At 41.2% G+C, this 13787-nt stretch overlaps 1 protein-coding gene across 4 annotated transcripts in view; it reads left to right on the top strand.

The window, feature by feature from the left end:
- SLC2A9 (solute carrier family 2 member 9) overlaps positions 1-13787 on the top strand; it is a 236975-nt gene that overhangs the window by 63197 nt on the left and 159991 nt on the right. For all 4 annotated transcript variants that reach the window (XM_061191238.1, XM_061191237.1, XM_061191239.1 and 1 more), the window contains exon 8: positions 1225-1370. In XM_061191238.1, coding sequence (XP_061047221.1) covers positions 1225-1370 — 146 coding nt within the window. The remainder of the gene's footprint in view (positions 1-1224; positions 1371-13787) is intronic.

The raw sequence follows: 13787 nt of genomic DNA, 5'->3' as shown, positions 1-13787 counted from the left end.
CGATTGGTGCCTAAAGTGTGTCGGGAACTGTGCTCTAACCTCTAGGCATCAGGAGGCCAGGGCAGGAAAGAAATTTTTGATGCCCAAACAATCTGGTGAAAAATTAGAAGACAATAATAGTTAGTGCTAGTAATGCTGACTTGTACAGCTTTACGTTGAGTGAAGCACTGAGCAAATCTCAATTAACTCTCACAGCCATCCTATGAAGTCAGGCTCAGTTCTTAACCCCATCTTGTGGATAGAGAAACTGAGGCTGAGAGAGGCTAACTCTCTCAGCCCAAGTCCTCAACTTTTGTAAGTTGCAGGGATTTGACCCAGGAAGCAGTGTGACTCAGAGTGTAATAAGCAAGCCACGAATCTGCCTGGGATAAGTGCATTTGTAGACCTTCATGGGTCTATAAAGGGTCTTAAAAATAACCCTGCCCAGAAATGGGTAGAAAACAAAGTTTCTTGAACCTGACAAGGCCTCATGATATTTTTACTAACAGAACCTCTATGAGTGCAGTGTATTATGTTTTATGAGACATATTTATAACTATTACTTTTTAAATAGAAATATCAGTTATAAGCCTTTGAACACATAAATTTATCTCAAAGGTTATGAGACCCTATGTGGGTGACGTAGTCTATAAAATGCTGTAAAATGGGTTTAACAGTATCTGCCATAACTGAGTTTCATGGTTTACCTAAGGAGGTGCCGTTAGCTGGTGGGAAAGTTCAAGTTCTAGAATCAGAGACCTGACCTACTGGGCAAATAATCTTTTGGAGCATTTTTGGATGTCACTTGGTGATTTGGGAAAGTTACTCAACCTCTCTGTGCCTCAGTTTTCTCATATTTAGAATGGGGATAATGATAGTACATTTCCTTCAGCGGGTTGTTATTTAAAATAGATAAGTTAATATATGTAAAGAGAGGAGGAAGATCCCTGCTACTTGGTAGGCACTATGTGCGTTAGTTATTATTATCACCACCGTCACCATCACCACCAGTATCACTACCATCAGCTACTACCATTTCCTCTCCTATGAAATCCACCTCCCAGCCATACTCTATGGAGTAAATGACAAAGTGCATGTTAAAATGTTGGCAATTTGTGCAGAGTGCTGGGAATGGTGTTGTGGCTACAGCGCTATTTTTGTCAAGCACAGACAGAGGGAGGTGCCATGACCAGAGTCTTCCTTGAAGAAGACAGCTCTCTCATTGCTGCCATGCTTCCTTCACAGGCATCGCCCTCAGTGTGCTCCCCATGTACCTGAACGAGATCTCACCCAAGGAGATCCGCGGCTCTCTGGGGCAGGTGACCGCCATCTTCATCTGCATTGGCGTGTTCACGGGGCAGCTGCTGGGCCTTCCTGAGCTGCTGGGAAAGGTAAGTGTGGCTCCCCAGCCAACCACGTCCATTCTCGCGTCATGTCACCATCTCTGCTCCCCATGTCCCTTGCCAGACGAAGGGTAGTCAGAGGTGAGCCCTTCCTCCAAAAGTCAGGTGAGTCCCTATGTCCTAGAATTCTTGAGCATTCAAGCCTTTTGCTTATTATTGGAGAAAAGTTGTTGCTGAGTTTCTTTGATTGGGTTTGATTTTTTTTTTTAGAAAATAAAAAATACACAAAAAATTCAAACCTTACAGAATGTTCGAATCTACCCACCCGATAGCTATTGTTAACAGCTCAATAATTTTCATTTAGGCTTTTTTCTTTGCTTATATAAACTTATATATACATAGTTTTGTTTTGTTTTTTAATGGAATCATACCATATACATTGTTCTGTTACTTGCCGTCTTCATTTAATATATTTTGGGCATCTTTCCAAGGTGTTTGGCTTAGCTCTACCTCACTCTTGAGCCTTTCTTTCCCACATTAATATGTAATTGCACAGTCTTCTGTTGTTGGCTTTCTGTTTTGGAAACAGGAAGGCCTGACTTTAAATCCCAGTACAGGCATGTACTTGCTGTGTGGCCTTGGCAAGGAGGAACACCTCACCCACGTTGGGGTGGGGATAGATGGAATCAAGGGAGGCTTCCCAGAAGAGGTGGCCTCTAAATTGAGCCCTGAAGGGTGAGCAGCAATTAGGCAGGTGATGAGGGGGTTTGGCAAGAAGACCCTGTAGAGAAAGGGAATAACTAAAGAAAAGGCCCTGAGATGGGAACAGGCCTGTAAAAGACGTAGGAGTGGCTTGGAGGCTGAGGGAAAAGCGTGCGTGGGGAGCATGAGAGGTGAGGCACCTCTTCGCTGAGCCATGGTAGACTTCCTCCTGGGGGAGTAGGGAGCCCTGGGTGACACTAGGCCAGGGGAGTGATGTGGCCAGATCTGAGTTAGAAGGTGGCTCTGGGAAGGTGGGGGACAGGTGTGGGTAGGAGTGGGAGGGGTCAGAAGGGAGGAGAGGAACCTGACGGAGACTTGCTATTGGTGCACATAGTGAGGGAAGGATGAGGCGGGAACTGAGGCAGAGGCCCTGGGGGAGAGAGAGGAAAGGCAGATTGAATCCACAGGCTTTGCTGCCTGAGTGTCCAGTGAAAATGAGGGAAGAATGGTGAGGATGCCTCCCAGGGATATAGAGGCATCCCCTTCCCACTTACACAAGAAGACCAGGAGGGAGGGAGGGAAGGAGGAGATTAAACCATGACTGAAGGTCGAACGTCAAATGCCCACCACTTCCGGGCATTTGAAGAGAGCACAGCTGACCAACCCCCGCCCTGTGGGCTGCATCCCAGCTGGAGGAGGCTGGCAACAGAAACAAACCTAACAGATGTTCACATAAATGGTGCGCTCGTGTGAAGCACATATTTAATGCCATTCATACCCGCACACTACTTTGTGAACAGCTCGTATCTACAGGCATGGAAACAGGAGCTGAGAGAGATGAGGGATAGAACTAACTAGTAAAAAAATGTTGGAGCTGAACTCAGAATCCGGGTCTGCCTGCTCCAGGCCCACGTGTGGGGTGTGTCTTTTACAGCCACGAATGGGACCCTCTGGGTTCTCTGGGAATGTGACTATGACTCTGACTCCAGTCCCATCCAGTGGGTTCTTTCCCCACGTCAAGCAATTGCCTGACACCAGCTGGGTGTCCTACCATGCAACTCAGTTCTGACACTATCCACCCAGACGTAGCATCAGATTCTACAGGTTAAGGGCTCAGTCCCGCAAGACTGTCCCTGCTTCAGATGCTAATCTCAAGTCCAGTTACCTGAGCTTCTGACCTGTGGGCTATAAATTAGAGGTTCCCAGGACCCCTCCTTGGGTTCAATTAATTTGCAGGAGTGGCTCACAAAACTCAGGAAACCAGTTTTCTATAAAACGATGTAACTCAAGAATGGCCAAATGGAAGAGCTGCATAGGGCAAGGTGTGGAGAAAGGGTGAGGGGCTTCCATGCTTTAAAACGTGTTCACCAACAGGGAAGCTCTCCAAGCCCCATCCTTTTGGGTTTTAATGGAGGCTACATTACACAGGCATGACTGATTGAACATTGGCCATTGGTGATTGAACTCAATCTCCAGCCCCACTCCCGTCCCTAGATGTCACGGGGGTGGGACCAAAAGTTTCAACCCTCTAATCAATTGGTTGGTTCACCTGGCAACCAGCCCCCATCCTTAGGTGTGGTCCAAAAGTCGCCTCATTGACATAACCTCAAGTGTGGTTGAAAGGGGTTTGTTATGAATACCAAAACATCTTTATTTCTCTTATCACTTAGGAAATTCCGAGGGTTTTAAGAGGAGCTCTGTGCCAGAACCAGGACAAAGACCAAATATAAATTTCTTATTATAAACCACAATAGCACAGTAAGCGCTTGGGTTAGAAAACAGGTCCCATTCTTTGTGCCAGCTACCTGAGTCTTACTAACCCTAGGGCTGGCTCCTGCCTCAATCAGCAAAGGTTTTATAAGCTGACGAATCAAGCATGGTGGCTGCATGATGATAGGATAATGGGAACTGGTTGACATTTATCACTTAAAAAACTTTTTTTTTAATGTTTTGCTATTTTTATTGTGGTAAAATGTACATAATATGGGATTTACATTTTAACCATTTTAGTGTATAATTCCATAGCATTATGTATGACTTTTTATATTGCAGCTAATCCAGGTCACCTCAGAGACATCTGTTTCTGATCTTTTATTATTTACCCTTTTGGATTATTATGGCTACCATTTTGGTTTTGTTGTTGTTGTTTTGCAAAATGAAAAACAACTCACACTTACATTTTTCTTGTCACATGCATGACAATTTCTGTAATTAACGCTTGTTGGAAAGAGTTTCCTTACCAAAGTGAGGTCCCATATTAAAGAGACTCTTTTGCTTTTTGTTTTTAAAGATACTTTAAAAGTATAAAAGTAACCATTTTTTGTGTGACAGTAAAACAATATAACAATTACAGCCTCAGCTGTTTAAACATAAAATAATATTTTAAAATCAATGAATAGAACTGTGCTCCAGGGGTAAAAAGTAAATAAATATCTGCCTCAGTAGAGCCTAAGCTTTTTTCTTTTGAGATACTTGTCAATTTCTCATCACTCAATAAAGTTCTCTTTGGTAAATCTAATAACAGATTCTTTCTGCTACTTGGGTCTTGTCTTAGTCCTGTGAGGGCTACTATAACAAATACTATAGACTGGTGGCTTATAAACAACAGAAATATATTTCTCACAGTTCTGGAGTCTGGAAGTCCAAGATCAAGGTGCGCGCATGGTCAGGTTCTGGCAAGAGCCCTCTCCCTGCTTTGTACACGGCCACCTTCTCACTGTGTCTTCACGTCATGGAGAGTGAGGTGATATCTCCCGTGTCTCTTCCTCTAAGGGCACTAATCCCATTCATGAGGGCTCCATTCTCATGACCTAATCACCTCCAAAGGCCCCACTTCCTAATACTATAACCTTGGGGGTTATGATTGCAACATAGGAATTTGGGGGGGACACATTCAGTCCATAGCAGATCTCAGGTCTTTCTTGAACCTCTGTCTTCTCTCTTCCTTCACTCATCCATTCATGCATTCGGCACATTTGCTGATCACGGAGTTGGATGCTGGAGCTGCAGCTTTGATCGTGAATATTATCTTGCTCACAGTCTGCATGGACTGTGTGGCCTTGGGCAGGTCACCCCACCTCTGGGAGCCAGTGTCCTCCTGGGTGGCATGCATGCTGAAAAGTCCCAAATCCCCAAGCCCCACTCCAGCATGAGTTCCTCTAGGGAACATGTCTGGCAAACAATAACCCTGTATAGCATGTCCCCAGAAAGGACACCTTGTACGCATGCCTGTCCCATGCTGTTATTTCTGTTTGCTTCTACATCTTTTCCCTGCAGTAGGTCGGGTCTTACTGATGTGTATGTACACTAAACCTAGAGGTTTCAAGTTTATTCACTCATGCAGCAAATATTTAGAAAGCTTCTGCTCCAGGACGGGTGTTGGGCTGGTGTCTGGTGATCATGCACTGAGGATTTCAGACTACTCTCTGCCCTTGGGGAGCTCATAGGAAGGACAATTAACCAATGATCAGTGTGATGGGGGAAAGGTAGGGCACTGTCCTAGAATAGGGGGTCAGGGATGGTTTTCTGGCAGAAATGACATGTAAACTCATGCCTTGAGATTGGATAGGATTTACCCAGGCCAGGCCTGGTGGGAAGAGAGAGAGAGGCAGAAGTGGAAAGTGTGTTCCAGGCAGAGGGAACAGTGTAAGTGAAGGCCCTGGCATTTGTTCAGAGGCAGAAACCCCAGGGGGACTAGAGCACCGAGAGGGGGAAGAAGGTGCCACTGGAAAGGTAAGGGCAGGAGGGCCACACCTGTGCTGTGAGTACAGTGAAGGGTGGGCAAATGAGGGGGCTTGGTGGAGATGATGGCAGCTGGGGACACATGCCCTGTCCAGTGAGAGTGGCTGCTACTACTGAATATTTCCCTGTCAGATACTCGACGATAGGTGATTTTCCAATTTTCAAGAGAAGTTAGAAATCCAGATTTTTATGTCACATTTCTTGATTTTTAAATATTGGAAACCAGTTGGCCTTTAAGTGAACAAACAACCTCCCATCTGTGGGTTGGGTCCAGCCTGTGGGCCACTTTCCATACATTTTCATGGGGACTGTGCCTGCCTGTAGAGGTTTATCTTTATCCAAGAGCAATGAGAAATCCTTGACAGGTTGAAGTAAGGCAATGACGGTATAAGGTGAGCACTTTAAAAAAGACTCTTGGGCCACAGCACAGAGAAAGGATTGGATCCCAAGAAAGCCTGGGGAGATTGCACTGGTCCAGGGGAGAGATGCTGGGAGCTTGGATTAGAGTGATGGCTGTGGGCATGGGGTGGGTGGGTGAGATGGCTTAGTGAGTGATGGGATGCAGTTCCTGAGGGAGGAGGAGCCCAGGATAACTCCTGGTGCCTGGCACATCAGCCAGGTAGCATGGCAGTAGTAGATGCTAAGATAGGGAGCCCCGGAGGAGAAGCAGCTTTGCAAGGATGAGATGACAAGCTCACTGAAATGAATTGCCCAAGTCACAGAGTAACTTAGAGGCAGAGCTGATGTTCAAGAACCTAGGTATCTGGATTCTCAGGCAGGGATCCTCTCTCCTGGCAGCAGCCGGGCTCATAAACATGACACTGGCCAAGGGGCACAGCACCCATGCCCAATTCTGACCCCAAGCCAGCTGAGAAGGTGTGCCATTGGTACCCCTAGGTTATTTTTTCCCATAAGATTGGATCTATTTCAGATAGTCTTGGGCCTGGCTATGAGGATGTGTAAGTAACTCAAGGAATGTCTTTTTTTTCAAATTCATGCTAAGGGAAAATGGATTTTGGGCTTCTGGTCCAGGAAAGAATGTTAAATGGGAAATTTTCTTTCATCTCTTTGGGGATTTGTGATACTCCAGCCAAGTGAGATCCACAGTTATTTCACTAAGTGTCAGCATTTCATTTTCTCTGTTTTAATCATATTTCATTTATCTTCAAAGACAGAGACAACTGAGCTTCTAAAATAAGTAAATAAATAAAGAGAGAAAAGCTGTGCTTCAATGCAGGCAATTGCTCTGAAATATAGAGGCTGGAGCAAGTAGCAAGAAGGCTTTTAGAACAGATGCCAGAAGGCAAGAGAGAGAATTAATGCTGGTGCCTTGAGTTTAATCGAAGACACATTGTAAAACACTGTGGGGTTGAACATTTATGTGACATTTTGTATTTCCAAAGAATATTTCAAAAAACATACTAATTAGCTATTTCTCCTACAATGACAAAGAAGAAAGGAACTGAGATAAAAATTGTAGGCAAAAGTGTGAGAAGACTTGGGAACAACTTGAGGCCATAAGTGAATGGTTTCATATGCCTGGGAGAGCATCCGTTCCAGATGAGGATCCGGCCAAGAAAGAATTGGAGCTCAGAGTTCATCAGTGCATCACACACAACTTACGTCCAGTTTGTTCTTTGGTACAGATATTTAGTGCTCAGCTTGGTACACTTGGGAAATATGAAAAAGGAAGTAAAGCCACTTGAAATTCTGCAATGTTAAGAAAGGCAGACACTTTGAGTATTTTGGTCTATAACTTTCTTTCTACATTTCTATATCTCTGTTATGCAAGAGAGATAATACTGTCCTTAGCTTTGTGTTTTACTTTTAAAAAATCACCACTCTATCAAAGTCATTTCTCTATATCACTAGACTCTTTGTAAACACATTTTTAAAATAGCATAGATACATTTTCAGTGTTACATTATATTCTATCACAAAGGTGCAATGTAACTATTGCCCATTACTGAATGCCTTTGCTGTTCCTGAATTTTCACTAACATGAACAATACTGAAACAAATACCTTTCATAAAGCTCTTATCTCCTTTCTGTTATCTGGTTTGATTTTTTTTTTTTTTTGGCTATGCTGTGAGGCATGCGGGATCTTAGTTCCCTGACCAGGGATCGAACCTGCGCCCTCTACAGTGGAAGCATGGAGTCTTAACCACTGGACTGCAGGGGAGTCCCTTGTTTGATTTTTATGATTATGTTGCATCCATATCCATTGTACACAATATGGAAGAAACTGGTAAATAAAAACATTAAAATGTCTATATCTCACCATTTCTAGACAAATACCTTAACAGTTTTAAAAGCTTTTTCCATTATTTTTTAATCACATAAACTTACACACATACATACACACAAACACAACATTTGGTTCATTACATTTATAACTTTTTGTGTGCTGATTATTTTGCAACACTATATTGTGAACAAGTCATTAAAATTATTTGCCATGATAATTTTAATAATTGTACATTATTCTGTTTTTTGAGTTACCATAATTTGTTTCATTATTCTTTTATTTGCTGGACATTTGGATTGTGTTTATTATTGAAACACTGAATTTATAAACTTAGGATGAACAATCTTCCATATAAATCATTATTCAAATCTCTATTTGTGTGGTTTAGCATCCTAGAAAACAATATGTCAAAGAATATAAATTTATTTGAGGCTTTCATACATATCAAATTTTTCTCCAGAGGCTGCCTCAATTTGCTTCCACACCAGCAGTGTACAAGATGCCTTTGTCATCCATGAGCATTTAAATAACTCTTTGGTATTTGAAAGGCAAAAATAATATATCAATAGTATTGCCTTAGAATACTATTTTGTGTTTCTTTGCTTATTAGCAAGGTTGGATATTTCATAAATGCATTAGTTTCCTGTTGGTGATGTAACAGATCACCACAAAAGAGATGGAAATTTATTCTTTCATATTCCTGGATGCCAGAAGTTCAAAACCAGTTTCACTGGGATGAAATCAAGGTGTCAGAAGGGCTGTGCCCTTCTGAGGAGGAGAATTCTGTTCCTTGTCTCTTCCAGCTTCTGGTGGCTGCTGGCGTTCCTCGGCTTGTGGCCACATTGCTCCAAGGTCTGCCTCTGTGGTCACATTGCCTCCTCCTCTCCTTTCTGTGGTCAAATTTCCCTTTGCCTCTGTCAGCTGAAAAAAAAATGCGCAACCTAAAAGTTGAGAGTTATGTTTTATTTAGCCGACATTCTTAGGACTTCAAGCCCGGGAGACTGCATCTCAAATAACTCTGAGAAAACTGCTCCTCGGAGGTGAGAGGGGAGCTGCAATATATAGGAGTTTTTGCAACAAAGGGCAGGTAGTCGGAACGTAAAAAGATTATTGTTAATTAAAGAAAACCAGATAACTCAAGTTAAGGAATTTAGCGCTTTTCTATGTATGGGAAGATGTAAGAATCTGGGCTCACTGAAATCATTCCTTTGATATGCACCTCAGCTATCTGGGGCCAGTATCCTGTGTTTTCTCATCCTGAGTTTCCTCAAGCTGCAGTCTTGACGTCTGCTCGATGGCGGGCAGTCCTTGTTTCCGTCCTGAGTTCCCTTAGCGCTCAATGTCAGGAGTGCCTGCAATCTCAGATGGCAGCAACACCCTTTGTTTACTGATATGGCAGGCAGCATTTTTAGTCGACCCCTCCCTCTTCTAAGAATACCTGCGATTGCATTTAGGGCCCATCCAGATAATTCAAGATAATCTTCCCATCTGGAGATCTTTAACTGCAAAAATCTTTTTTGCCACATAGGTTCCAGGGATTAGAATGTGGGTGTCTTCGAGGAGGCCATTACTGAGCCCGCCACACTAAGTTAGTTAGTTTTCAAACATGTCTTCTGTAAATGGTCTATTCATGTTCTTTGCTTATGTGTCTATTGGGAAGTTAACGACTCTCTTAGTAATTTTACAACCTCTTTTGCTTTTAAGAATATTAACCCTTTGAGTCATTTGTAGAGACGTGGATGGATCTGGAGACTGTCATACAGAGTGAAGTAAGTCAGAAAGAGAAAAACAAATATCATATATTAACGCATATATGTGGAACCTAGAAAAATGGTACAGATGAACAGGTTTGCAGAACAGAAACTGAGACATATATGTAGAGAACAAACGTATGGACACCAAGGGGGGAAAGTGGGGGTGGTGGTGGTGGTGGGATGAATTGGGAATTGGGATTGACATACATACACTGATGTGTATAAAAGTGATGACTAATAAGAACCTGCTATATAAAAAATAAATTAAATTTAAAAAAAGAATATTAACCCTTTGATATATTTGTGCAAATATATATTTGTTTATTTATTTATTTGTTTATTTATTTTTGGCTGCGTTGGGTCTTTGTTGCTGTGCGCGGGCTTTCTCTAGTTGCGGCGAGCGGGGGCTACGCTTCGTTGTGGTGCGCAGGCTTCTCACTGCAGTGGCTTCTCTTGTTGCGGAGCACGGGCTCTAAGTGCGTGGCTCACTAGTTGTGGCTCGTGGGCTCCAGAGCGCAGGCTCAGTAGTTGTGGCGCATGGGCTTAGTTGCTCCGTGGCATGTGGGATATTCCCAGACCAGGGATTGAACCCGTGTCCCCTGCATTGGCAGGGGGATTCTTAACCACTGTGCCACCAGGGAAGTCCCACTGTGCAAATATTTTTATGGCTTGGGTTGTTTTTACTTTTAATTTCCTTTTTATTTTCAATGTGTGGATTACAAAAAAAATTTTTTTATGTAACAAAGTCTTTCTTTTCCTTTGAGATTTCTTCCACTGGTTTTTAGCTTAGAAATTTCTTCTTCTCTTAGGAATACAGTGAATCTTCATCTCTATTTATTTGTGGTTTGTCTATGGTATCAGTTTTTACATTTAATTCTTAAAATCTTTTCGTTATTGTAGAATATGGTGTAAAGCATTTAAATTTATCTTTTTCCCACCTCTCTTACCACTCTTTCCTAAACTACTCTTTAATCCAAACAACCTTTCCCCTATTGATTTTTGAGGTTTCTTTACCACACATTAAATTCACAGTATATGTGAGTTTCTGCTTCCGGGCCATCCACTTTGTTCCTTTTATATTTCTATTCTAGTGCCCATACTTCATTGTTTTCATCATTGTGACTTTGTTATATGTTTACTACTGTCCTCACCACTGTTCATTTTCAAAACTGTGCTGGAAGCATTCACTTGTATATTCTCCCATGGGAACTTTAAAACTATTTCCTCATTTTTCAACACAAAAAAGTCATTGAAATTTTGATTGAAATTGTGTTAAACTGATTCATTAGTTTGAACCCAATTAAGATTGTTTTTCATAATTCATTATTTCCATTGAGAAACATATCATGCCTCCCTCTTCATCTAGATTATCTTTTGTATCACTCAGCTGTTTTTATTGCTTTTGTATTTCTAACTAAGCAATAGGAACTAATTTTCTTATTAATCATAGTTATTTTCTATCTTGTTGCTGCTACTGGAGGTTTCTTCCATTACGTTTTTGGTTGTCAGCAAAATATGGGAAAGCTACTGATTATATACGTTAATCTGGAACTCTCTTTTGCTTTCTTACAGTTTTTGTCTGTTTGTTTGCTTATCTAGACAATTCAAATGAATGATTACTGATAGCATCTGCAAAGACTGATAATTCTGTCCCCTCCTTTCTAATGGTTATACCCTTTCTTTCTTTTTACTGACGTTCATGTCTTATTGCATCGGCCAGGATATGTTAATAATGTTGATTGCAGTGGGCATCTTTGTTTATTCCTGATTTATTTGGAACACCTATTGTGTTTCACTCTTAATGTAAGTGTGTTAATTCTTATCAATTTAAAATGGACTAGTATTTATCTTGGTAAGGAATTATGTATCTCATTTTAGTATTTGTATCAGCAATGTGGAAAATATCTTCTAGCTTTTATTAGGCTACTGATGCTTTTTTGTTACCTGACAATCAATTATTGGACATGTTATATTATTAGAATGCCTTGTATTAAACCATCCTCACATCCCTGGGATTTATCTTTATTGGTCACTGTGGAATATTCTTTTTATATGTTGTTAAATTTGGTCCATTGGTATCTTGTTTAGATTTATATACTTATATCCAGAGACGAGATTTGTCTAGAGTTTTAATGCTTAATTTATATTTTTATCTCTTTTCACCTTTTACTCATTCTAGATGATATTATATAACATTAGTTAGTAATTAAAGTATCAAAAGACCTCACTAGTGAAACCATCTCGACATAGTTTTTTCAGGAAGAAATTATTGGAGGATATTTTATCAGTTTCTTCTTTAATTAACAATCTAATCTCTTTTGAGTCAGTTTTAAAAATTGCTGCCTTTTCAATAAAATCACTCATTTCATTGAAACATTCAAATATGCATACAAATATACATACAACTATATGTTTTAATATCCTCGTGTCTATTCTTTATATCTTCTCTCTTGACTTAATTTGATTTTGCTTTCTCTCTCTCTTTTTTGTTTTTTTGTTTTGTTTTGTTTTTCTGACTGCACTGCAGGGCTTGTGGGATCTCAGTTCCCCGACCAGGGATTTTACCCAGGCCACGGCAGTGAAAGCGCTGAATCCTAACCACTAGATCACCAGGGAACTCCCTGCTCTCTCCCTTTTTAAATAACATGTCCAAATGGTTGCCTCTATTTTTGCTATTTGAAGGACTAAACTCTGTTATCCATTTTATTGCTTTCCAATTTTAATTTCTGCTTTTTTATTATTATTCATACATTTTTTTCCTTGAACATAGATTTGCCAACATTCCCAAAATTTTAGTATGCCACTTTCTCAATGTTATTTTTCTAAATAATTTGTCATTTTGATTCCATATTGGGAACAATTAATTAGAATAATGTTTTCAATTCCCAAACAGATGTGACTTTGTTCTTGTCACTCACTGCCAGTTTTATTTTGCTGTGTAAAGAGAAAGTAATCCATAAATTCCTCCTTTGGGGAACACGTTAAGGTTACTCTGTGGCCAGTTTGCAGTCACCTTTTAGAAGTATCCCATGTTTGCTCAAGGACGGTAGCTTTTTCTTGGCACATTGTAAGACAGAGAATTGGTATTACAAAATGATTGTGATGTCATCACAACAATTATTGTTAATCTACAAAATGCTAAGGATCTCATACCAGAAAAATTTCGCACGAGATTAAAAAGAGGTGAGAAAATGTGATTCTATCATAGACAAATGAACTCCAAAGGGCAGGGCACCGAGCAGCCCAGTTGTAGCTGCAGCATCGAGTCACGGGCATGTGGGTTCTGGTGCCAGACTGCCTGGGTCTGCCTTCCAGCCGCACCACCACGCACTGTGGGACTTTGAGTAAAGTTTCTGAACCTCTCTTAGCCGTTTCCTTACCTATCAATGAGATTACAATGGCACCTCTCTCATGGGGGTTTCTTGTAAGGCTTGAAGAAGGAAACAGATGTCAAGCATTTGGAACAGTACCTGGAGCTGGTGGTAAATAGATGTCAGCCAATATCTCATTTAATTCATGTAGCAGCCCTTGGAAATAAATATTATTACTTTCTATGTTAGAGATTAAAGGTTCAGTCTCAGAGAGGTTTAATAATTACCCCAAATGGCTACAGCAAGAAGGCAGTGGAGCCTGGTTGGAGCCTGAGCTTCCTGGCTTTGAAGCCATGACCTCTGTGCTGTGGGACGTGCAGAGCCGGACTTGCAGATGGGGAGCACAGAGAGGCATCCCCAAAGTTTAGAGTCCTGGCATAGGATGTCAGGCAGGCCAGTCCTCTTCGGTCTCGTATTTTTCTCATGTGGCCCCAGCCCCTGAGTGCGTGAGAACACTTCTTTTCTGTGAGCTTTTCATCTTGAACTCTCTGTCCTTCATTCAAGCCCAGGAAGAAAAATCCATTTGATTTTTATAAAAATATAAGACACTTATTCATCCACGTTAAAGTGGATCCAAACAGCCCAACACCACTTTCACCTTCTGAGAATCTTCTTTATTTCTCCATTGACTTAGAAATCACATCTTTT

The sequence above is a fragment of the Eubalaena glacialis genome, chromosome 5 (assembly GCF_028564815.1).
Source record: "Eubalaena glacialis isolate mEubGla1 chromosome 5, mEubGla1.1.hap2.+ XY, whole genome shotgun sequence".
In the NCBI taxonomy this organism is placed as follows: domain Eukaryota; kingdom Metazoa; phylum Chordata; class Mammalia; order Artiodactyla; family Balaenidae; genus Eubalaena; species Eubalaena glacialis.
This window is presented reverse-complemented; position numbering and strand designations above follow the sequence as displayed.